Genomic DNA, 27030 nt, shown 5'->3' on the forward strand with positions numbered 1-27030 from the left:
GAACAGGCTCTTCGGCCCACCATATTTGTGCCAAACATGATGCCTAGCTGAACTGATCTCATCTATTTGCATGATCCATATCCTTCTATTTCCTGTGTTTCCATGTGCCTATCTAAAAGCCTCTTGAACGCCACTATCATATCTGCCTCCACCACCATCTGTGTCAAAAGGATTTACCCTGCACACTCATTAAAAATGTTCCCCCTCTCACCTTATAGCTATGCCCTCTAGCATTGGAGATTTCCACCCTGGGGGAAAATGTTCTAACTGTCTACCCTATCTATGCTAGTATACTATCTATCTATATACTTCCTTTAAATATTATAAAGACCTATCCGCTAGTCATATTTATTTGAGTCAGCAGGAATAGAAATCTTTACCTTCATAAAAGGAAACCCAAGGAGTCTTTAAAATATACCAGCAACGTGCAAGTTATAGTTTGAAGAGAAATAACAGACACCAACATAATTGCTCAGTTTCTATTTGGAGTTTATAATTTATTAAAGAATATGTAACATACAATTGTAACAGAACTCAAGATGACATTACCTATTTAAAGAATTTGACAAAGCCAGATTTTTAGACTGCATAGCTCAATTTGATTAAGGCCATATTTACACCAGTATGCACATTGACTTCATAACACTGTTTATTAATGTTCCTGTATCAAGACAGCACAGTAGGCATGTGAAAGGGATTAATGCAAAATTAGCTTTTAAAAAAATTATAGGGACATGCTAAAATAAAAATGTTAATAGTTTTCATTTTTCTTATTAAAAACAATATATCTGCATTTCTTTTACATGCTTACAATGTAACTCTTTTGTAATTATACACTGTTATTTACAATATATGGCAACATTAAAGAATAATACATGTTCTTAAGGTAAGTATCACTCCTTCTTAAGGATGAAAAGAAGATACAGTATGATTACAGATCCTAAAATCATTGGGAAAATGATAAAATACTGCACCTTAAAAATGTTACAATGAAAAATTAAATTCAATACTGAAAATCTATTACAAATCTCTGGTTACCAGAAATTATTTAAAAATTGTCATCAGGTTGCAACATGGGAAGACATACTGAGTGGAATATACATCCAGTTGTCTCAATATTAGTAATGCAGGCCAACAATTGATAATACTGATATCCTGCATGGCATCATGTGGAGTGTGCAGTTTCTACACAGTGTGTGCTAAGCTTCATTCAAAAAACTACCTTTCAGAACAATACAAAGAGAATTGCTTGAGATTTATAGGTAAGTTGTTACATTCAGGCTTTAACAGCTAGTACATTGCACTATTGTTAAAATAAACACCAAATGTTACAGTTTTTTTGAATGATCTGAAATCAAAACTGCTACGGGTCATTTAACGCTGTCATTATAAACTATCTTCAGCATGAGTGACATGCTGATATTTTCATCACACCAACAGTGAAAGGAAAATGATGCAACTGATGCCAGCCAGTGCCAGCAAGCACGAATTAAACTCCAAGAGGAAGATTTACATCATCTTCAGCTGGCACCGATAATGGCATGTTGGCTGACATACAATTCAGCCTTGGCAGAACTGAGTCAATGATACGAGGGTCATGAATGCATGACATTAATCTTTGCCAAAACATGCTTAAAATGGCATACCTTCTGAGACAGAATAATAACCTCCAGAGATTTTGATCAAAAATATACATGTTACAAAGTAATGGGACATTCAATTTTTTCTCCAGAATTATTCTATTACTAATTTGAGCAAATAACATTCCATTTCCAAAGGAATGCTCTTTTAATATTTGACACAACCATTTATTTTGAAGATGTTTTCCCTAATACCCAATACATTTTCAATCATATCTTTTCTTTAGGGTTCTGATTGATTTGATAACTTCAATGATGGGTCAGTCATGGGTTTCAGTCTACAAACAGTGCCCTGTAAACTTAATTCATCAGCTGCGTAAACTGGAAATTACTTTGCCTGGAGTCCAAGATACTGCTCCAAATAATCTCTTAATTTGCTGGCTCCAAGCATCACAAATACATTTCAACCACAGAATATGTAAAATCAATTCAGAAAGCCAGACGCAGCCCTTTGGTAAAAGTACTGAACTCTCAATTTGCTCACCTGAGGCTAAACGGAATTGAGCAAATGAATCACTGAATATGAACCAGATCACATTTTTCAGTGCTACTTCAGTAAACTAGGATTTAAAATCGTGTTTCATAGTTCAGCTGTTCATCTTAAACCTCTATCATTTTAATCTTGGATCTGCTGTGTTTCATCATAGTTTAATTAATGAGTTACACTTTGGTATCAGGTTTGAAATTACTTAACTTGGACACAATTTTGATTTTAGCTGTTCAGAGGGAGAAGTTAAAAGGTCCATTAGTCATTCAAGATTAAGCAAAAGTAAATGTTTCACACCAGGAAACAATCTAGACTCTTTATGATGGTCACTCACAGCAAAAGCACATGTGGATACTTCATTTTGAGAGACGTTTTACATTTCTTGCAAGCACAAAAATAGAAAACGGTGCTGAGACATAAATTACATTTTTTAATTTTGTTGTGCTTATCCATAATAGTACTCTGAGATATTTGCGATTGTAGATACTGAAACTTGCGTAATACTTTTTCAATGAATTTTGAGCATTGTGTAGCAAACAAGGTTATATACAATAATATTCAAACAACAATTGTCATGGAAAATAAAATGAAAATAAGCAACTTCTGTAGAGCCACAAATACAGTCTTTACAACTTGGAATGGTTCTTCTTTAAACCCAGATGTTCAGAAAAATACATAATTTCCTTATAGCTTTCAAAATCCAGACACTTACTGAAACTTGGCTTTAAGGAAGTCACTGACGCACATCGTGAAATGATTGACCAAGTAATGCAACTTTTCTTCCATTAAGGGTTTGATTTCCTGCTTTTCCTTCATGAAGAAAAAATATATGTTCAATATTAATCCAGATATTTTGAAAAGTTAAGCTTTTGTTGTCTACAGGAGGTTTCCTTAACATTTGCATAAAATTGGGAATCTTCCTGTGTCTGAAGTGACAAATGGATTCCCACACATGGCATTAAGCCACATTGATAACAAACTTGGCTTTCTGTTATGCAAAACAGATTTTTCAGCAGAGCAGAAAACAGACATGGATGCACTCCACAGAAACACTCCCACTGTTTCTCATGGGTCTGGGCTGTACAAAATCCCCCCAAAAAGCAAAAAATGGATTCCCTACAGATTGCTTGCAATCAGCATTAAGAGATTAGAAACATCCCCAAGGTAAAAAGAGGCACAAACAGTGATGGCACCTCAATGGCCTTCTCTTGCTCTGTTCCCATGCTCGTGCACTCTGTGACAAGATTTTGGGAGCTCACCAACTTTATGTGAAATGACTCTGAAATAGAAACATGGAGTGCAGTGCAGCTTGGAAGCAGATGGAAGTCTTCATCTGTTGGAGATGTGTGCTAATGATTGAAATAGGAGAACCAGTCCCAAAGTTGATTTCTGTGCAACAACTGGAGCTCTGTAAGTAGCAGTGTTGCAACATTGAGTGGGGTGTTGGGTGTGGGGGTGGTGGGAGACCCATTTCTGTTTCCATCAGTAACCTTTGCTTGAGAATAAAAATATGTCTTACCTTTTCTGCCTCTTTTTTTAACCTTGGGTTTGCTTCTAATCTGTGGCGAAGATGGGGGGACTTTTGGGAAATTCGGGGAAGCTACCAAGTGGATATCATTTTCATTCACAAAAAATGATTTCTAAATATATTTATCTCGCAAACCGAGTAAAATACCTGACTTACAAGTTAAACTTCTTTGGAAGGGTATCTTTACTCCCATTAGTTTTTTGCTCACTGGAATTAGTTGAATAAAAACGAGAAGAAGGTGGCAGACTGGAGGGCGCACCAGAACTCGAGGAATGGCTCTGGGACGTTCCATCTAAAATAAAACACATCAGCACATATCGTTTCATATATTTGATGCATTACCATTTATACACATTGATAACTCTGAAATCAACAGGTCAGAATTTAAAATTATTTAGAAGTAAAATAAAGAATTTACAAAAACTTTAATTAATGATAAAAATCTCGAAAAGAAACATGGGAAAGGTATTTGATATATATACATAAATGCTCGATTAATGCAAGACACAACTTAATTCAATTTAAAATACTACATAGACTATGTTATTCAAAAACTAGGCAGAATAAATTTTATCCAACTATTTCTCCCATCTATGATAAATGTCTTTCTCAAAATGCCAATATTACACATTCTTTTGTTTCCTGTATAAAACTTCATAAATGTTGGTGTGATATTTTTGATATATTCACAGTAGAGAACCTAATACTGAAATGATTATATTTGGAGTAACGGGAGACGGGAACAAATTAAACATATGCCAAAATTCATTCTTTAATTATGGGTTAATAATAGCAAAAAAACTTATACTTAAATTTTGGAAAAATACAACTATACCAACGCTCAAAATGTGGATTAGAAATATGTTGGACACAGCACACCTGGAAGAAATGCGACTCCTCCTAATAGATAAACAAGACCAATTCTTAACGAGTTGGTCTCCATTTATTGACTTTTTGGATTCATGTGGTGCAACAGTATCGTAAAAACCAATTGTTTCAGGTCTGGGTGAAAGATGAGCAACAATATAAAAACTCATCTCCTATCTCCTATTTGCTAATCTCTCTCTTGCTCGTTCTTCTTTCTTACTTCTCTTCTTCACTATCTCTCCCTTTGTTTTATACACACTACACGTTTTTCTACTCTCTACTATCTCTCTCTTTCTCATTTCTCTCTTAAAAAAAAAAAAAAATGGAGTTGTACAGAGAATGTATCATGTCAACATATATTCGGCACCTGAAAAAAGGTGCCACTGTATTGTACTTCTAATAAATTAAAAAAAACAAAAAACTTTGTATTCATTGAACCATACTTATCAGAGCTAAATATTGATAGCTACTGGCGTGATACAATATTAATGTAATTCAAAACTACAAAATTTGTTTGCACATTTGACTTTTGCAGTATTCACTTTTGTTTGTCATTTTGGCAAGTCATTGGGTCATAGATTTATTACAGTATGGAAACAGGCCGTTCGGTTCAACTTGCCCACACCAGTCAACATGTTCCAGATACACTAGTCCCACCAGCCCGCATTTGGTCCATTTCCCTCCAAACCTGTCCCATCCATGTACCTGTCTAATTATTTCTTAAATGTCGGGGTAGTCCCTGCCTCAACTACCTCCTCTGGCAGCTTGTTCCATACACCCACCACCCGTTATGTGAAAACGTTACCCCTTAGATTCGTGTGAAAAAGTTAATGTGTGAAAAAGTTACCCCTTAGATTCCTATTAAATCTTTTCCCCTTCACCTTAAACCTATGCCCTTTAGAGCTCGATTCACCTGCTCTGGGCAAGAGACTCAGTGCATCTACCCGATCTATTCCTCTCAAGATTTTATACCCCTCTATAAGATCACCCCTCATCCTCCTGCACTCCAAGGAAAAGAGTTCCAGCCTTCTCTACCTCTCCCTACAGCTCAGACACTCTTGTTCTAGCAACATCCTTGTAAATCTTCTCTGTACCCTTTCCAGCTTGACAACATATTTCCTATAACACGGTGCCCAGAACTGAACACAATTGCCCAGAACTGAACACAGTGTGAAAGTATTTATCTTTTTTGATTGGACATAAATTGCTAGTACAGGTACTGTATAAATATACAAATACAGTATTCTTACCAAATGTTAGTAGGGCATTTTTTGTTGTTGTAGCAATTTGAGAGTTAGATGTTATAGTAAGCTTCCTGAAAAATAAATGTTGCATCAAGTTTGCGAGATTTGTTTCAGGTACACAAGTTATGGCCAAAATAATTGAAAAGATACACAAATGGCCAGAATGTACTGTAAAAGGGAATGGACAATGCACATATTTGTTGGAATCACCCTTTCCATGAAGATTTTGTATGGCAAATTGCTGCAAATAGAACACCAAAATAGACTGCAACCCCCCAGAGAACAGAATAGATAACTGTGCATCACCTAACCTAATCAGTTGCAAAAACTCCAAATGAACAGCTCAGAAGCCGTGTAGGAAGTTAATTTAGAAGTCAGGTAAAGAAAGAAGAAGAGAATTACAAAAGAGAAACACTGACAGAAGAACAACATTAAAATAAACTCAATTCCCAGTTATTACTAACTGGAATTTGGAATTTGGAATGACGCAAATGTTAATTTTTGAAGCTGGAAAGTTTTATGGCCATTAAGACAACTTATGGTACTTGGTTAAACTATACAAGAACTATTTTTTTGTGGCAAAAGAAGTCTATGGTGAAAGTATAAGAATGCCACAATAATTCACTACATTTGAATGAGAATGTGATAAATGACATTAACAATTAATGGAGTGGAGTAATGTTGTTTTCATGGAATTTACAGCAGAGCTGAATATCTTGGTCAATGCTTCCAGATTTTTGTATTGTATTTTCTGCTTGAACTATGAAATTCTCATCATAATTTACCTTGTAATAAATTCTGACCCATTACGTTTACACCTCAATATGAATTAATTATGAGCCTAACAGTTAAATATATCGGCTAGCGAGCAAAATGCGAAATAATCACTTTGGAATATATATTTGTATTTTGACGATGCATGCATGCAAATTATTGTGCACATGAAAATGATTACTGACAATATGCAGGATATGTGCATGAATACATACACAGCTGTCATATCCTGCATTTAAAAATCTAGTTGATATCATCATGCAAATCTAATAATACGCTTTTGAACTCATGCCTTAAGTCAAACCTATTATCGATTAGAAATTATTTGCAATCTAGGACTGTGTTAATAACTTGACTTACTGTGAAAAACAATCACTGGAAATTAGAATGAAAACTATCAATGTCATATTTGGCAGATAAATGCTCCCCAGAACAATCTAAACGTTTTTTCAAACGCGAATTAAGAAAACCTATTTTTAGACCAATAAATATTAAACTATAGATAGATATAATATGCTAAAGAAGAAAATGGATAGGTGTCATTTCAGGTTCAGGACCCAATGCATCACCTATCCAGTTTCTCCAAAGATGCTGCCTGACCCACTGAGTTACATTAGCATTTTGTATCTATCTTTGGTATAAACCAGCATCTGTAGTTCCTTTTTATTAAATATTAAAACTGTGTTTTATCCCCTAACAGAATGTAATATTGAATTCTAAATACTAACATCATTTTGGTTAGATCCAAAGGTCTGTTTTTATCAAATCAACTTTGAATCACAACTTATAATATCTTGGTGGGCAGAAAATTACATTAAAATAAATGATTGAATTGGCCACTTCTCTGCCGATATTAAGATATTTTATTCATGCGATCTTACTTACGTTGTGGGTTTATCAGAGATTAATTTTGGAGGCGCCACTCGACCACCAAGTGAACGACTACGACCTAATTTATTCCTCTTCTTCCCATCTTTATTAAAAGATGAAACTGCTTAAAAAAAGTTTTGATTTTAATGTAAACATCTTGGAAAGTGAATTATAGAACAACAGTAGAAATACAGTGCCCTCCATAATGTTTGGGTCATTTATTTATATGCTTCTGTACTCCATAATTTGAGATTTGTAATAGAAAAAATCACATGTGGTTAAAGTGCCCATTGTCAGATTTTAATAGAGGCCATTTATATACATTTTGGTTTCACCATGTAGATATTACAGCAGTGTTCATACATAGTCCCATAATGTTTGGGACATAGCAATGTCATGTAAATGAAAGTAGTCATGTTTAGTATTATGTTGCATATCCTTTGCCTGCAATGACTGCATGTCTGCAATTCATGGACATCACCAGTTGCTTGGTGTCTTCTCTGGTGATGCTCTGCCAGGCCTGTACTGCAGCCATCTTTAGCTTATGCTTGTTTTTGGGGCTAGTCCCCTTCAGTTTTCTCTTCAGCATATAAAAGGCATGCTCAATTGGGTTCAGATCGGGTGATTGACTTGGCCACTCAAGAATTGATCATTTTTTAGCTTTGAAAAAACTCCGTTGTTGCTTTAGCAGTATGTTTGGGATCATTGTCTTGCTGTAGAATGAACCGCCTGCCAATGAGTTTTGAGGCATTTGTTTGAATTTGAGCAGATAGGATGTGTCTATACATTTCAGAATTCATTATGCTACCACCATCAGCAGTTGTATCATCAATGAAGATAAGTGAGCCAGTACCTTCAGCAGCCATACATGCCCAGGGCATAACACCCCCACCACCATGTTTCACAGATAAGGTGGTATGCTTTGGATTTTGGGCAGTTCCTTCTCTCCTCCATACTTTGCTCGTGCCATCACTCCGATATAAGTTAATCTTTGCCTCATCTGTCCACAAGACCTTTTTCTAGAACTGCGGTTGCTTTTTTAAGTACTTCTTGGCAAACTGTAACCTGGCCATCCTATTTTTGCGGCTAACCAGTGGTCTGCATCTTGCAGTGCAACCTCTGTATTTCTGTTCATGAAGTCTTCTGCGGACAGTGGTCATTGACAAATCCACACTCGATTCCTGAAGAGTGTTTCTGATCTGTCGGACAGGTGTTTGGGGATTTTTCTTTATTATAGATAGGATTCTTCTGTCATCCGCTGTGAAGGTTTTCCTTGGCCTGCCAGTCCCTTTGCGATTAGTAAGCTCACCAGTGCTCTCTTTCTTCTTAATGATGTTCCAAACAGTTGATTTTGGTAAGCTTAAGGTTTGGCTGATGTCTCTAACAATTTTACTCTTGTTTCTCAGTCTCATAATGGCTTATTTGACTTTCATTGGCATAACTTTGGTCCTCATCTTGAGAAACAGCAATAAAAGTTTCCAAAGGTGATGGAAAGACTGGAGGTAAGACTAGGTGCTGAGAGCTCTCTTTTACCTGCATTAAGGAGGCAATTAAACACACCTGAGCAATTACAAAAAACAAAATGATGGTGCCCTGAAATGGGGGGGACTATGTATAAACACTGCTGTAATTTCTACATGGTGAAACCAAAATGTATAAAAATGGCTCTTAATAAAATCTGACAATGTGCACTTTAATTCTGTGATTTTTTCTATTACAAATCTCAAATTGTGGAATACAGACGCAAATAAATAAATGATGGGTCTTTGTCCCAAACGTTGTGGAGGGCACTGTAGCTTATAGAACTTTTGATATACATCTAATTGAGGTTTTGTTTTGTGGTTCAGCATGTTTTTTAAACTATTGTTGTGTAACATATAATAATTCCCCAAAGAAAAAGTTAGACAAAGTAAGCATTGTAAGTAATATGGACAGATTTAAAGGGTAACAACAGTCTGTTAAGTTACTCCTTCAATATGCACACTAAAATGAACATTAAAACAAAAATGCCTTTTGGTAAAGTGGGCAGCAAATGATCCATTTCCCTTATTACATGCATGTCCATGTGCCTGTCTAAAAGCCTCCTAAATGTCACTATTGCATCTGCTTTCACGACTCCCCTGGCAGAGTGGTCCAGGCATCCACACACTCTGTGTAAAACACTTTTCCCCTCTCACCTTAAAACTATGCCCTCTAGGCTTTAACATTTCCACCCTGGGGAAAAGATTCTGATTATCTACCCTATTTCTGCTTTTCATAATTTTATCTACTTCTATCAGGTTTCTCCTCAGACTTTGATGTAACAGAGAAAATAATTATGTTTGTCTAAACTCTCCTTATAGCTAATACACTCTAACACAGGCAGCATTCTGATAAATCTGCACCCACTCAAAAGTCACCACATCGTTCCTGTAATTGGGCAACCAGAAATGCACACAATACACCTAATGGAGTCCAGAAATGGCATTGCTGCAATACCAAATGACTTTAAGCACAACAGTTTTTGGACAAAAATCAATGTCACCGTAACTTCATAAAAATACCTAGAAACAATACTTGCTGGTGGTAGAAGTCAACAAAAGATCTTCTGTGATTGTATCTAATAATTGGCTATTAACAGTCAGAAAATTGTTGAAAAGTAATGTTTTTGTTTAAAATCTGTTAACGCAAATTCTAAGTAAAAAGGTACAACGCCACAATTGTACCAAAACTTTCCAGGAAATTCTGGGTCAATGCATTAGCGAAATTGATAATGTTTGAAGAATGATTAAGATTCATGAAAAGTATTATAATATGAGAGAGAATTATCATATGGCATGTAAAGATTATACTGTAAATAAAAACAGAAAATGCTTTAACATTCAACAGTTTGGGTAGTACTTGTAGAAAGAAAAACAAAGTAAAGTTTGGTGTTGAGAGCATTTTGGCAGAATTAGGGAAAACACAAAAAAAGTCATTTTTAAGTTCCAGATAGAGCAGGCAAAGGAAAAGGGACTATTCCTAAGAGGGCAAGGTTGGGGTGCCATGGAGACAAGCTGAATATGAATCTATTTTGTTGAAAGGTTACTGAGGATTGTTAGAGAAATAGAAAACAGAAAGGCACAGAAATGAGGCAAAATGCAGAGCTGTAGAAAAGGTCAGGCCATGCTGAGCCAACATTACAGACAGATAACCTACAACAGAACTAGTTAGTCCTGATACAAACTGAGAAAAAGTGTTACCTGAAATTGCTGAATTTGATATTGAGTCCAGAAGTCTACAACATGAACAGACAGGAGACAAATAGGTCAGCGTGGGATGTTGTCTGACCTTTTGAGTGTTTCCAGCATTTTCTGTTTTTATTTCAGATTTCATGCAGTTTTTTTACATTTTATTTACTGTTAAAAAAAAACTGCTTTCTTTTGTTTACTTTTACTATCACCTCAATTAACTTCACAGAGAGGCTTCCAGACAGAGGTGAAGTTTACAAATGCCAATCAGAAAGCCTATAATTCAATTTTAGAACATTGTGATCTAATTGTATTCAGGTCGTCATAAAACTTGCTTTCCAAAAAGTAATATATTTGCAGGAAATAATTGTGTTCAACATCAAACTGTTAAGTTAAATTAGAACAAGAGAAAACTCACCCGATTTCTTTTCATTCAGTAACTTGCTTTCTCCCCGTTTTTCAATGTCTTCCTGTTGAGCAAAGTATTGGATGACATTTTATTTAAGTTTTAAAAATGCAAAAAAAAATGCAGTAATCATTTTCACGGAAGAATATGAAGCACGGTATGAGAAAAAAGCATTTCTTTAATAGGGTCAATATCTTAGCAAAATTCATTTTGCTGAATTATTCTCTCATCGCTAAAGTAATTGAACAGCCTTTTAATATATTTTCAAAAATACTCAAATGGTTCACATATAAACAAAAGCATTCCACACAACAGAGGCAGCATACTTTAACCTAATTGCAGCAAAGGTACACATTAACAATAGACAAAAGACAATGGGTGCAGGAGTAGGCCATTCGGCCCTTCAAGCCAGCACCGCTATTGAATGTGATCATGGCTGATCATCCACAATCAGTACCCCGTTCCTGCCTTCTCCCCATGTCCCCTGACTCCGCTATTTTTATGAGCCCTATCCAGCTCTCTCTTGAAAGCATCCAGAGAACCTGCCTCCACCGCCCTCTGAGGCAGAGAATTCCACAGACTCACAACTCTCTGTGAGAAAAAGTGTTTCCTCGTCTCCGTTCTAAATGGCTTACTCCTTATTCTTAAACTGTGGCCCCTGGTTCTGGACTCCCCCAACATCGGGAACATGTTTCCTGCCTCTAGCGTGTCCAAACCCTTAACAATCTTATATGTTTCAATGAGATCCCTCTCATCCTTCCAAACTCCAGTGTGTACAAGTCCAGCTGTTCCATTCTCTCAGCATATGACAGTCCCGCCATCCCGGGAATTAACCTTGTAAACCTACGCTGCACTCCCTCAATAGCAAGAATGTCCTTCCTCAAATTAGGGGACCAAAACTGCACACAATACACCAGGTGTGGTCTCACTAGGGCTCTGTACAACTGCAGAAGGATCTCTTTGCTCCTATATTCGATTCCTCTTGTTATAAAGGCCAACATGCCATTCGCTTTCTTCACTGCCTACTGTACCTGCATGCTTACTTTCATAGACTGATGAACAAGGACCCCCAGATCCCGTTGTACTTCCCCTTTTCCCAACTTGATGCCATTCAGATAATAATCTGCCTTCCTGTTTTTGCCACCAAAGATGATAACCTCACATTTATCCGTATTAAACTTCATCTGCCATGCATCTGCCCACTCCCCCAACCTGTCCAAGTCACCCTGCATTCTCATAGCATCCTCCTGAGTTCACACTGCCACCCAGCTTTGTGTCATCTGCAAATTTGCTAATGTTACTTTGAATCCCTTCATCCAAATCATTGATGTATATTGTAAATAGCTGCGGTCCCAGCACCGAGCCTTGCGGTATCCCACTAGTCACTGCCTGCCATTCTGAAAGGGACCCGTTAATCCCGACTCTTTGTTTCCTGTCTGCCAACCACTTCTCTATCCATGTCAGCACTCTACCCCCAATACCATGTGCCCTCATTTTGCCCACTAATCTCCTATGTGGGACCTTATCAAATGCTTTCTGAAAGTCCAGGTACACTACATCCACTGACTCTCCCTTGTCCATTTTCCGAGTTACATCTTCAAAAAATTCCAGAAGATTAGTCAAGCATGATTTCCCCTTCGTAAATCCATGCTGACTCGGACCGATCCTGTTACTGCTATCCAAATGTTCGGCTATTTCATCTTTTATAATTGACTCCAGCATCTTCACCACCACCGATGTCAGGCTAACTGGTCTATAATTCCCTGTTTTCAACAGGTCACGTTAACTTCTCTGTAAAGGGAATTTGCAGAGATATTCGCAGTTTACATAAAACACAATATAGTCTCACTTTCAAAAAAGTATAAATGCTTCAGCATAATACTGATATTACCATTTCTAAAAGCAAATTTTCTTCCTTCTCCTTTTTATGATCAAGCAAATCTTTCTCTTGTAATCTTTTTGGAAACTTGGGAAAAATAAATCATATATTATTTACCTAGTAACTGCATTATGTAACTTTTCTAATGAACAACTGACTGCAGGTTTGTTACAAAACGGCAAAAGATAACTCACACAATCCACACTAGTTTCTATTCGATCTAATTCCAACGTGATCTAAAAGAGGAAAATTGACATCATTTAGATGGAAGTACACACAAAAAATCAAATGAATTCTTAAATGCACTCATTATAACTTCCAGTTGGTATAGCTTCTTTCAGATAAATGACAGATTCCTGACAAAAAAATTTCTTCAGAGATTGCATTTGTGATCAGTTGCATTTATCAACAAAATAGGCAAGAAACAAAAATCATGGACAGCATACTTTAAATCGATTTGTTTTTAATGGATTGATTTGTGATAAGGAAATTATTTTGTGGACCCTAAATCTCCCTTCTCTTGGGCCTTGGAGAACATTGTAGACAGGGTGGTGAAGAAGGGGCTTGCCACTCTTGTCTTCATCGGTAAGTATATTGAGTATAGGAGTTGGAATATTATGCTATATCTGTACAAGATGCTAGTGAAACTACATATGGTGTATTGCATGCAATCCTGATGCCCTGCCTTAAGCAGGTTTTCATTAAGCTGGAAAGGGTCCTGAAAGCTTCACCAGGATTCATTTATATAGAGAGGCTGGGGCATTTTGCTCTGGAGTATTTGAGGCTATGGTGACTTTACAGAGGTATACAGAAAATCATGGACAGCATTGTTAAGGTGAATGGCCACATCCTTCTTTTCCCCATGATAGAAAAGTCCAGAACTAGAGGGTATTGGTTTAAGGCGAGAGGGGAAAGATTTAAAAGGGACCCAGGAGGCAATTTCTTCTTAGCGTGTAATAGCATGAGCATAGCATGTAAATGGAACAAGCTGGCAGAGGAAGCTGTAGAGGCAGGTATAAATATAACATTTAATACAAATCTAGACAGGTACAAGGATAGGAATAGTTTACAGAGAGTTGGTCCAAACGCAGGCAAATTGGACTACCTTAGCTATGAAACCTTGTGGCATGGGTTGAAGGGCCTGTTTCCATGCTTTATAACGCTCTGAGTATATAAACATCTAACGTAATCAACACACTATTATTTGAATAATGCATACAACATTAGATGCTTACAACCTTTGTACATAAAGATGCTAAAATCATATGCTGATATCAGTATGGGTCAAGGTTACAAGGCTTTTTGTTAAAAAGAAAGGTCCTCGATTAATAAGACAAAAGGGAAAGAAATAAACAAAGAAAAAGAGAAAAAGATTGATTATTTAACACTAAATTTAATATTTTACAAATCTTCCAGTCACGAGAAACACATAATTATTTGCTTTCAGGGCAAGAAATTCAGCATTCTTAAATGTATACTTCCATTTTTAATTGATCGATTTAACTTTCTAGGAGAGATAATCAGTAATTATATTCAAGGTGTAACATCATGAAAATCACGCTAACCTCTTTTCTGGTTTCTTAAACCTGATGAAATATTTTGATTTTTAACACATGTTATTTTTGTATTTGGGCAAACAAACATAAAATTCGGACACACAAAGAACTGCAGATGCCGAAATCTTGCGTGGTACAGAAAGTGCTAGAGTAACTCTGGTGAGTTGCTCCAAAATAACATTCACTTTCCTTCAAATGAACCAATGATTCAGTCACACAGATCACACACCAGTCTGAAGAAGGGTCTCGACCCAAAACGTCACCCATTCCTTCTCTCCAGAGATGCTGCCTGTCCCGCTGTTACTCCAGCTTTTTGTGTCTAACTTCTGTTTAAACCAGCATCTGCAGTTCCTTCTTACACACAGATCAAGTTACTGACTGTAATTACCATACCAGACCCAATGCAGAAAATTAGTTTTTTTGTAAATATAAGAAACAAACGTACAACCCTCACTACAGCAGTGACATCTTTGTCCTTTTCCTGACACAGTAGTTTCCTAACGCAAAGGTCTAGTTGCTGCAGGAGGAGTTTGTCAGCTGGCAGCTTTAATGCAGACTTCAATTTTGGCAACATGTAACAGAATTTAATCCTGTAAAAATAATTATAAAGCTATATGTTATGTGTCAAAGTACTCCACCAACAACAGTATCAGTCTATTTTAAAAGAAGAGCTTTCAAACCTTTGAAACCTACAAAAACAAATCTTACGGGCCTTGCAATTAAAATAATTAATAACAAATTATCATTAAAAATGAACATTTTCACAGGTTGTGTTGTGTGTTGAGATTCGTGATTGAATATTTTATGTGCATGAAAGATGGAAAGCTAGATGGAGGGAATGATCAGATAAATCTACAGCCCATTGCATTATTAAAAGTTCTTGGGTGTTTAAAGAAATACCCGTGGAAGGGTACTTTCATGAAAAAGATGTAACAGATAATTTCATCTCAAGTATTCAGGCATGCAATTACGGAGATATAATTTACCATCATTATATGTCAAAGCATAGAATGGATTTTTTTAAAGTATGCAGAGTTTTACAACTGTATTTCCATCGGGTGAATGCTGCTTCTAAATGAGTGTGATAAAGACATTCACAGCCTCGCCTCCCATAAATCTGTAATTAACACACATTGTTGGTGGACAGTCGGCTATCTGATGTACATAAAACCCCAAAGTATACTTAAACCACCAGTCATCAAATCAAATTATTGAGTATTACACCCAAGAAGGATTTACATTAGCTAGAAATAGAGTACCCAGGTTATTGTCAATGAAAGAAGCCCTATTTACACAAAGCTCTGCTGCAACTCACTTAGTGATATCAACACAAATCACTCAAATTTATGTTATTTGTCTGAAAAAGGAGCTCTTGCCCAATGGATCACTGGGTTGAAGATGTAAGACTTCACCCTTGTCCTACATACCCAACCCCACCAGAAACCCGAGGCTTCATAGTGCGGGGATCACTGGTCGGTGCGGACTCGATGGACCGAAGGGCCTGTTTCCGCACTGCATCTCTAAACTAAACTAAAACTAAAATTATTAACAACACCCTAAAATAATGTATGGGTCTTGGCTTTTTGAGTATTCCAGTCTCTAAATACTATGTGGTACATTTTTCTGTCAAAATACATGCTTTGCCTTTTAAATATTTTTTCCTATACTTTTATTAAAATGTAATATTTTCCAGATGTCAAATTGTACTGCTGATAAAATTCTAATTTAGAATAGAGGGACATATTTTAACATATCATGGTTAACAATTAAAGTGTGCCTGGGTTTTCAAAATATTTCAATAGTCAGCGCATTTTGTTTAGAATGATTGGAAATCACATTTAATTTCATTAATATTTAATCCAATAAGAGATCGATTAAGTTATTGATTTTGTATTGTTGCAGGAATGGAAATTATGTTTTTTTACTAATTAAACAGGTGGCACGGTGGCACAGCAGTAGAGTTGGTGCCTTACAGCTCCAGAGACCCGCGTTCGATCATGACTACAGGTGTTGTCGGTATGGAGTTTGGACATTCTCCCAGAGACCTGCGTGCATTTTCTCCGGGTGCTCCAGTTTGCTCCCACACTCCAGAGACATACAGGTTTGTTGGTTAATTTGCATTTGTAAATTGTCCCTAATATGTGTAGAATAGTGCTAATATATGGGGATCACTGGTCGGCACAGACTCGGTGAGCCGAAGGGCCTGTTTCTACGCTGTATCTCTAAACTAAGCTAAAAAAACCCTAATCCAGCTACTACTTGCTAATCCTGGAGAAGCAGGCAATTACCGAAACAGTTTTCTTAAATGGTATTACTGTAAATTCTGTTTTTCATCATATCAGTGGCTGCTCAGAGTGAAATATTTGTGCCAATAATGCTAATGTTCAAAGTTATCATTCTCAAAAATTAGCTGTGAATGACGAAAAATTCACAGGGATGTTGCAAGGGAAAATCAACAGATGTTGCAAGGGAAAATCAACAGATGTTGCCTGTGGAAATGCTAACATTGTTACGGGTGTGTGACAGTGCACAGCACAGCATACCACAAATGTTCCTGTTTTCCAAAAATTACAATAATTTTTTTTACTCACCTTACATTTGGAACAGGGTCATTTGAAAGTTCAAGTGTAGGCATGAAAAAATATTTGCAGAAGAATGCTTTTGAAAATAGATCCATAATACATTCACAGGTGTCAAGAAATCTTAGCCTATTCCAGCAACTTTTTCCTTGACCAAGTTCTGGACCAGAAAAATAAAAGTGGGTTATTAATAATACAAAGGCTTTATTTAAAATAATGCAGCATTTTTTGGGTTTTTAATCATATTACCCGCTTCTATTTCAAAATATTAAGAATTACAACTGGATAGTCTTTTTTTTAAACTGCATGATAGAGATCTACAATAAAGATAGAACATTTTACAAATATATAGCAGATTAAATAATTATCAGTTAGAGAAAACGCCATGTAATTTACATTGCGTACAATTCCGATAATCTGCCTTTTCCCATTATATATATTGCATTTAAAACTTAAACATGACTAATTTTTATAGATGGTGTATGACAGAAAATAAATTCTTAACTGCCTTCATAAAAATAATCTTCCACCTTCCAGGAAAAATCATAAGGACCCTGTATCTTTTGAGTCTTATACATCCCGCTAAGAGCAGCTGCAACATTTTTTTGTTAATTTTTTAATATGTATATTTTCCAAGTTTACAGCAGCATATTTCACCAAAAATTTTACAGCTCTTAAAAACCCCCCAATTAAAACAAGTAATAGATTTTCCAAATCACCTCAAGACATAATAAAAAGTTAATTAAACTATCATATTTTACGCAGGCTGTTTATTCACTCCAAGCGAACAAAAGCAATCTTCATGGCAAAAGTTCATGGATGAGGACATATTGGCCTGTGAAAAAAGCTTTCAATACAAAGAGTCAAACTGCCTATTAGAGCCATAGAGTCATGCAGCATGGAAATAGGTCCTTCAGCCCAACTCGTCCTTGTCGACCATAATATCCAAGAAAGACAGAAAATACTGGAGTAACTCAGCGGCTCAGGCAGGATCCCTGGTGATCATGGATAGGTGACGTTTTGGTCGGGACCTTACTTCAGACCAAGATATCCATCTACCTTAGACTGATTTTCCTGCATTTGACCCATATCCCAAGAACCTCTCTTATCCATGTACCTATCCAAATGTCTTTCAAATGTTGTTATTGTTCCCACAACAACCTCTGTTCTGACAACACTTCCCAGGGCCCTACCGTTCACTGATCTACCCTCGTTTGATCTTCCAAAATGCAAGACCTTCCATTTATCCTAATTTAACTCAATTCGCCTTTCAAGCCTTTACTCATTAAATGGCATAAAAAGCCATGAACAAGGAATTTAAAAATAGTGAAACTGCATTCAATTTTGTCCAAGTAGTAGTAGATATTTCCTATTATTCTGTATACCAATAAATACACCCATGATATATCATCATCTTGCCGTACCTCTTGCATGGGAAATATTATGTCCAATTTACACTATTTTCTTTGTTTCAAAGAGATTAAACTTGTTTGTAAAAGTCATATTGTGCATACATAAAGAACAAATCAAATAAATAAAATGTTCCCGCACACATAAGATTAGGTGAAGGATCTACTCAGCCAGCATAATCTGAGACCCACACCACCCTGACCACGCTCTCATTTTACTCCTGCCATTGGGAAGAAGGTATAGGAGCCTGAAAACTGTAATGGCCAGGTTCAGGAGCAACGTCTTCCCAACAACCATCAGGTTATACAACACTGCAACCTTCAAAAAAGCTCAAAACGACATAGACGAGGACATTGCTTTTATCTTTGCATTATTATTGTTTTTTAAAAATATATACAGAACTTTTTGGTGTTGTTTATCATGGTATTTACAGAATACTATGTTTACATATGTGTAGGAAGGAACCGTGTAGAGAAGGAATCGGTGATGTTTCGGGCCTGAAGAAGGATCTCGACCCGAAACGTCACCCGATCCTTCTGTTCAGAGATGTTGCCTATCCCACTGAGTTACTCCTGAATTTTATGTATATCGTTGATGTAAATCAGCATCTGCAGTTCCTTCCTACACATAAAATATTAGACAGATTGGTATTGCGTTCCCTTTGATTTAGAAAGTTGAGAGTTAATCTGATCAAATTAAGGAGAACTAATAGAGTTGATATAGAGTAATTATTTTTGTTGATTGTTAAGTGTAAATCTAAGGGGCATATTCTAAGTTGAATTTTGGACACAATTCTACATGCAGTGGGTGATAGAGATTTGGACCATTCTTCCACAAACAGAAACAATGGAGATTAATATGCCTTTGCGAACCAAATATATTTGGATTATGGGACAAAAGTGGATGTACAGAGTTAGACCCACATCAACCATAAATTAATTGCTTGGCAAGAATGAACAGAAGAATAGCAGGAAATGGATGTGGAAACAGGAAGTTAAACAAAAATTCCAAGAAGTATTCAAATGTGTGAGAGCAAAATTTAAAACAGAAAACTAGAAAATCAAACACAATGGAGATGGAAGAATTATATGGATTAATATAGTATTTTTTTTGGTTGAGTGATAGTTGTATTAATTCACAGAGTATTCAAATGAGCATGTAAAAACATTAACTAATAAAGAACGATAGGAAGCAGTTGGAATTGACAGGGAACCTATTATTCCTGAAATAACAGGATAAAAATAGGGCTGATTAAATGAGAAATTATCAGTTCTGGACGGTATTGCTATTCTAAGAACTAGTGTTATAAACAATTTCTTTTCAAAGAATTGAGGAAGGGGAAGGGCAAGGGAAATGGCATACTTTTCAATGCACCGAACATTGAATACTGGACGGAACACCACAACAATAGTACAATAATAACTCTCCCAACATATACGACAACAATAGCTAAAATAGATGATATTTGTCATCCAACATAACAGGCATTTAGTTCTGGGTAATTAGGTTGAATCGCACAGTGGCTCAAACGTAATAGCAGTAAAATTGTCTTCATGCCAGGTAATTAACTGCCAAATGTAGCATCTAAGATTGAAATTTATTCTAGTATTCTAACAGATCGTTTAGCTTATCAATGGTTATGTCATTCCAGGTGTCAGGACTAATACTGCAAGTTTTTGTTCAATAACCATGAGTACATCTGAAAAGTGTTTGATCTGCTATCTCCACTTTAACCCCCTCTCTGCAGCTTAGCTGAAAATGACTTGGAAATTCAGTATGCAGACCTGAAAATGACATTTTTAGAACTAAACATTGGGGCTTTAATTCAAAAGTGCTTCAGGATTTTAGTGTTAGGCACTCCACCCGTTACTTGATAACTTTTAGGTGGACACAAAAGACCGTGGCAAGCAAAGAAGAGGATGGGGTCTTGGACAATCACTATCTTTCAATTAACAACAAAAGATTCTAAGTCATTTTCTCACTTCAATTTATTGCACTGTGCTGTGCAGAAAATTGGCTGCTGTGCTTCCTGCAAAATTTGCTACAGGCTAAACGTCCTTAATTGCCTGTAAAACACTACAGAATATCTCAAAGTCACAAAAGGCAATAAATATATAAATGCAGGTTCTGTAGATTTTATTCCTTATTGTGAAAGGTGTACCGGAAAAATAAAATTTCAGAGTTTGTTTCGATCACGGTGAAGTCAGTCATCTCAATTTTGGAGGAACAATTTAAGTAACTATTAAGTTATTTTATTGTATTCACTTTTGATAGTATACTTACGCTCAATGATTTTACTGCATATTTCCTGTCTTTGCTCCTGTTTACGGTTGTACCGAACAAATACACAGAGGGTTCTGGCTGAGGCTCTTTGGACTGGAAGGACATTCTAGATGATAATAATCCCAACCTGAACTTTAGTGTTATCAGAATTAGCATTTCCTTCAAAATGGTCATGTAAAAATCTGTAGACATCAATAATACTGCACATAGATATGATAAATTATATTTTTAAAGTTCTACTTGCTACAAATGAAATGAAGAGCTCTCCATGAATTAATATAAGCAAAGTATCCAACAGTATATTAACAAAATACCCCAATTAACACATGCAAATTTCAAATTAAAGGCTGACAGACGTGTGTGTTATGATCTATTCCTAAACCAAAAGATTTATCAGAACACCTGAACTTTAAAAGTTAACTTACGACATTAGAAATTATAATTATTTTTTTACTGGGCGAGCCTGGCATCTTTAAGTTTAAAAATAATAGTAAATATTATAGACATTAATGGAAGAAATTGAGTTATTCTATTTTCTTATTCCACACTACAGAAACAACTCCTTAGTGGTGGAGTCCAGACTTAGAAAATGAAATTGTGAATTTGAAATGGTTTGAACTAGATATTTGAAATATATTTAAAAATCAACAAAATGACAGGTTGTAATAAATCCGTAAGCATTTGCAAAATATGAACATGTTGCACTGGATTCGGCCCCCTTAATAATTACATAGCAGGATCAAGGATACTCTTTGAGAGACAACCTTAAAATAAATATAATGTCAGAATAGATTAGCAGAATGATCTGTTAGTTTGTTATATAATTAACTTGAAAGCTGCAGATAACTTGGAGTATGCAGAAATGACTACATGTTTTACACGAATGCTCTATAATTGTGGATGCATTTGCAAACTTTAGAAATAAACTAAATTAGTAGAAATTGCACTAAAGATATATCTTACATTTGTCGTCATTATTCTAAACATTATGGGCAAAAACTTGTAGTATATCTGATCACTTGAAATGACTTGTGGTAGACAGGCAAACGTCAACAATAGCTTCTCATGTATTCTCCATTTTAAAGAGGTGGCAGCTCTTTGTTCAGCCATTGAGAGAGCTGGAATCAGATCAGGAATATGTACCTGACAACAAAATTTCCAATTAAAAATAAAATCTTGGACATTGTGGTTATCTTTCCAAATGTCTATGTATAAAATTAGGCAAATAAATACTTTACACAGCCAAACATGTAAAAATTATACTTAAAACTAGAGTAATTTGCTACATTTGCTTTACCCCTACAATCAAGTTATTTCACACAAGATGAACCGAATTTCAAACACGAGCTAAATTATCATGAACATTTTCATGGGTTCAATAGGTTCCCTTGATGAAATAACTCGTGCCTGTTGCGTTTTTTACACAGTTTCTTGTTATGAATTAACATGATCATGTTGTTGCAAAGAACTGCTTCTTGTTAGTGAGGCATTTAGCTTCTAATGAAACAGTGATAATTGTCCATCCTGATAGTAATGAGAGTTTTGAGACTCATGGCTAATTATTTGGATTAGGTGAAGAATTGAAAATATTATTGAAAAAAAATCAATTACCCATTTATCATAGTCTTTTACTATAACAACAGCAAGGAACATCTGATAGTTATCGTTCAATTAACAGTTTTTCTTCTTTTTGATCACTCTTTCACACTAACACGACTCTCTCACTTTCTTTACTTACTTTATTTCTATCTTTCCTTAAAGCTTAAAAAATGAAGGGGTACAATAAATGTAATAAGATATATGTGGCTTGTACTACTGTAACTTACTGTACTTCTAATAAATAAAATATGTTTTTTTTAAAAATAAATGGAAAAAAAATAAAAATTAACAGTTTTTCTATTAGACCTTCCCGGGTCTTATAGTGCAGAAAGGGAAATACCGAAATTTGTGATGCAAATACAAATTTAAATCAATTCCATAAATAAACCTCGTGTCCAAGAATTTCAGTGTCATCATCTACAATCCATTTTCCACGTGCACTGTCAGCATTGCCATCACTCGAGTCCTCTCCCAATTCTAAATGTCACAATGCTGGTTTTCACATCCAGTATCATAGTATATATTTTTTAAATATAGGGATATCTAAGGAGGGTGTTTTCTGCCCCTGCCACTAAGTTTGCTCCCCAGCCAATTAATTCATCACTCTCTATGACAACAGCCAGAAACAGAATAAGAATATTGATAATGTTGATATACTTTATCCTGATACATGGGAATTATGGGACTCTAAAGGTATGATCAGTGTTGAAGGGAGTGGAAAGAGCCTCACGCATCAGAACACAATGTGGTTGTGCATATTTTGAATAAGGGTGAAGGAGAAGGACAGGGGTACTGGAGTCTTGCCTTGCTGAGGTTGGTGGAAATAGTACCACAGTACAATTCCAAATTCCTGTTCTCAAGTTATTTACAAATCCCTCCGATGGCCTTGATCATCATTAGCTGTACATTCCCCTGCCTACAGATGTGAGAAATTCAGGATTTTCCAATTCTGTCCTCTTCACCATTGTCCATTTCAATTGTTCTACTATGGATGACCATACCTTTAGCAGTCAAGGCTACAATTCCCATCTCATACCTCTCCAGCTTTTCTACTTTATTTTCTCCTTTTAACATCCTTTAAAATACTTTAGCCCTGTCATTTGTGTCAATAACACACAAGTCAATGATCTAAATGAGAGCCCTCACGTTTGATAGCACTATACAGGTGGTTGCAGAAAAGGTATTCTCGTGACAAAGATTTTGAATAATTACATTTCTAATGAATGACAAATGTGGGTTTGTTTACCTTGTTCTCTGTTCCCACCTGGTCTCCTCCTGCAATAACAAATCTTAGAATTTCAGGAAGGTGATCTAGCAGGGCATCCAATACCTAGATTTAGCAAAATAATGAACCATGCTCTTAAACAGCATAACCACATCAGGAAGTGAACAAAAGTAATTATGAAAACAATAATGCATTGTTTTGCACTTGGTGAGCAGTACTGGCATACATATTACCAGAGAAGATTGCTCTTTTTTAAGAGTAGCAGTCATCATTGTTTAAAAAAGGATTACATTGCAAATCACATATTTAATGAACTGCTTGAAGTGGACAGCTGATTGTTTAACACCTTTCAATTAGAACTATTATTCATTTCCATGTATTAATAATCCTTCATGGACTACACGTCCTTTTTATAAAAAATATTCCAGCATATTACAGACTCCAAAGATTCTGTAGCACAAGGGAGAAATTTATTATCTATAATAAATACCAAATCTGTCAATATGGATTAAATATAAACTCTAAAATTGTGAACAGGGAAGGCATTTCCTAAACAATTAACATATCATGTGGAAGAAGATACATGTAGAAAAATGTTAAACAAACAAAAATTTATGGAGAATCAACCAGGAGCCAATTTGATCTGGAGATGGAGCAAGATGGTTTTCATAGACTTTGAGATATCCATATGGAAAGTGATGCCACCTTTGGGAAGTAAGTTTCACAGCTGAGGGAAACTACTTGACATTTCAGAGTTGTAATTACAAGAAAAATAATTCACTGCTGCAGAATCTTTTTCAAGTATAACAAATGCTTTAAAAGCTGTTACATTTTGTACTGTTACTGTAGCTATGATTTTGTACCTGCAGCCCAAGACTTGACTCAACAAGTTAAGTATTCTGCATGACTTTTAAATTTGCGATACAAGTTTCCTTGATAGCCAGCCAATGATGTTGTGTTATCACACATTTTATAGTGACAGTGCTGTAGCTAAGTTGCTGCAGCTAAGTTTGTTGCATCTATACTAAAACAGTGACTACACCATATAGCCATATAACAATTACAGCACGGAAACAGGCCATCTCGGCCCTACAAGTCCGTGCCGAACAATTATTTCCCCTTAGTCCCACCTGCCTGCACTCGTACCATAACCCTCCATTCCCTTCTCATCCATATGCCTATCCAATTTATTAATTTATCTATTTATCTATTTATTTATTTATTTTTTATTTATTTATTTTTATTTATTTTTTTACACCTCCAAATATCATTGGGTATAAAGCACTGTGGGAATTTTGAAATACCCTTTTAGAATTAAACTTCCTGTTTTTTTCCCCTTTGTTTTTGTATTAAATATGGAGCAAATTTTAAATAATGTGATATAATTATGGAAAATTTAGCACCGAGGAAAATTCTATTGCACAAAACAAAGATTTTAAATATTGCCGGGAGACAGTAATGACAGGCAAATATATTTGTCCAATGATGGCCACAAATCAATGAGTATCTGCAGAATTGGTAGAAAAATGTACATTCTTCAAAAAAAAAGACAAATTTTGAAGACTTTTATTCAAAAGCCAAAAATCCACAAAATTGGGAAATAATTCGTAATGAAAGCGTGGTGGCAATTTTTTTTTACCTTACCTCTAATGATTCATCTTGTAACAGCACAATCAGTTCTTTGTGAACCAAGTGAACACTGGAGCCTAGCAGTTTAATGACCTATGGGAGTAAAATGCACAACATTTTATGGATGCATTTGAAGAACATTATAATCTAGCAATAATTGAACTGATCACTCATAAAATAATATTGCTCCGAGAACTACAAACATATTTCAGGATAGCCTAACAAAAGATTCAAACGGTTTCATCATATATGTCTTGCTTAGAACAGAAAATATTCCATACATTTTAGGTTTCTCCAAATTCTACTTCAAGCATTCAATATTAGTAAATAATAAAGGTTTTCTAACATAAAATGTAATGTGGCAAATCTGCCAAAATCCACATTTTTGCGTTGCAACTCCTTGTCTCTGCAATCTATAATCAAACAAATTTCCACACATGAAATCTATTCAGACAATGTAAGATAAATGTACCTCCAATGATTTAAATATTTTACCCCTTAAATTTTTTTCTTTCATGCATTTACCTTCCATCATCTTAAGTGGTCATAGTTAGAGAAGTCAATATTCATACCGCTGGGGTTTATGCTGCCCAAACTGTTCCTCCTGCACCTCATATTTCGCTTGGGCAGCTTACACCCCAGCGGTATGAATATTGACTTCTCTAACTTCAAGTAACCTTTGCTTCCCATCCCTCCCCTTTTACAGTTCTCCAACCACTCTGACTGTCCCCTGGATTACATTTTATCTCTGAAGAAGGGTTTATGTCTGAAGAAGGGTTTCGGCCCGAAACGTCGCCTATTTCCTTCGTTCCATAGATGCTGCTGCACCCGCTGAGTTTCCCCAGCAATTTTGTGTACCTTACATTTTATCTCTGTTTGCTTTGTTGTCATAGCCAACAATGATCTATTCTACATTTTCCTTGAACTTCATCTCGTTTTCACACCTTACACCTCCTTATCTCTGTGCCTGACTCTTAGTCTGAAGAAGGGTCTCAATCCAAAACTTCACCTATTCCTTCTATCCAGAGATGCTGCCTGTCCCACTGAGTTACTCTAGTATTTTGTGTCTATCTTCGGTGTAAACGAGCATCTGCAGTTCCTACACAGTCAGCTGTGTTTTGACATGACACAAGTGAACTGGATTTGGCTAAATTTTGGAATGAACCTCATGAGGACACTGCCTAAAATCATAATGGGAATTTTTTTTTTTTTTTAAGTTTTATGATATCGAGATGGAAAGATCTACACCAATAAATCAGCAGTATTATAGAGATCAAAAAGGGAATTCTACTAATTCAATTAGTCAGATGTTCTGTGTCTTTCATGCTAAGCATATTATATAATTACCATGACATTTCCAGAGGAGTCTCATTTTTGAAGCATAAAGTTTTAACTTTGAGCAATATTTTTTTTTGTTCTGAACACAAGCTAGGTTTTGTAGATTTAAAAGGTAACTATTATTGGAACAATTATGAACTGAAGTTGGAAGTAATTGTGCATTGGACATTTATGTGAAACAATCGTTCCTCATTTCTGTCCAATTTGAGGACTTTGATTTGTACCAGGTATTATGCAATACACAAGGAAGAAATTGAAAATTCCAAGTCTGTGTCATATTCAGAAAAAAAAATCTCTTAGAAAACCACAAGTACAGCAATGAAGCACTGCTATCACTAATCAATCTAAAATAGATTTAAATAAATAAAGCACTCCCCAAGTATAATTCTGTATATGGGGAAGCAACAAGAAATAATGTAGATTCTTGGTATGTTCCAATAATTTTCTTCTCTCTTTTTGTTTGCATGTTTTTCATTCACTTGCAGATCCAATATGGTTGGCATGCAT

General features: G+C 35.7%; 1 protein-coding gene across 9 annotated transcripts in view; it reads right to left on the reverse strand.

Moving 5' to 3' along the window:
* Positions 1-472: 472 nt before the first annotated feature.
* The window catches only part of ppp4r4 (protein phosphatase 4 regulatory subunit 4), a 118151-nt gene continuing 91593 nt past the window's right edge, over positions 473-27030 (reverse strand). For 2 of the 9 annotated variants that reach the window (XM_033027713.1, XM_033027707.1), the window contains 13 exons: positions 25201-25278; positions 23578-23661; positions 21696-21875; positions 20733-20838; positions 17052-17199; positions 14906-15050; positions 13099-13140; positions 12917-12991; positions 11038-11089; positions 7426-7534; positions 5773-5837; positions 3812-3947; positions 473-2937 (listed from right to left, as the gene is read on the reverse strand). In XM_033027713.1, the coding sequence (XP_032883604.1) occupies positions 2913-2937; positions 3812-3947; positions 5773-5837; positions 7426-7534; positions 11038-11089; positions 12917-12991; positions 13099-13140; positions 14906-15050; positions 17052-17199; positions 20733-20838; positions 21696-21875; positions 23578-23661; positions 25201-25278 (1245 nt within the window). In that variant the 3' untranslated portion in view covers positions 473-2912. Of the gene's footprint in view, positions 2938-3811; positions 3948-5772; positions 5838-7425; positions 7535-10631; positions 10667-11037; positions 11090-12916; positions 12992-13098; positions 13141-14905; positions 15051-17051; positions 17200-20732; positions 20839-21695; positions 21876-23577; positions 23662-25200; positions 25279-27030 lie in introns of those variants that run through there. The other 7 variants (XM_033027709.1, XM_033027710.1, XM_033027711.1 and 4 more) reach the window with 7 other exon arrangements.

This window comes from Amblyraja radiata, chromosome 9 (genome assembly GCF_010909765.2).
Source record: "Amblyraja radiata isolate CabotCenter1 chromosome 9, sAmbRad1.1.pri, whole genome shotgun sequence".
NCBI classification, from domain to species: Eukaryota; Metazoa; Chordata; class Chondrichthyes; order Rajiformes; family Rajidae; genus Amblyraja; species Amblyraja radiata.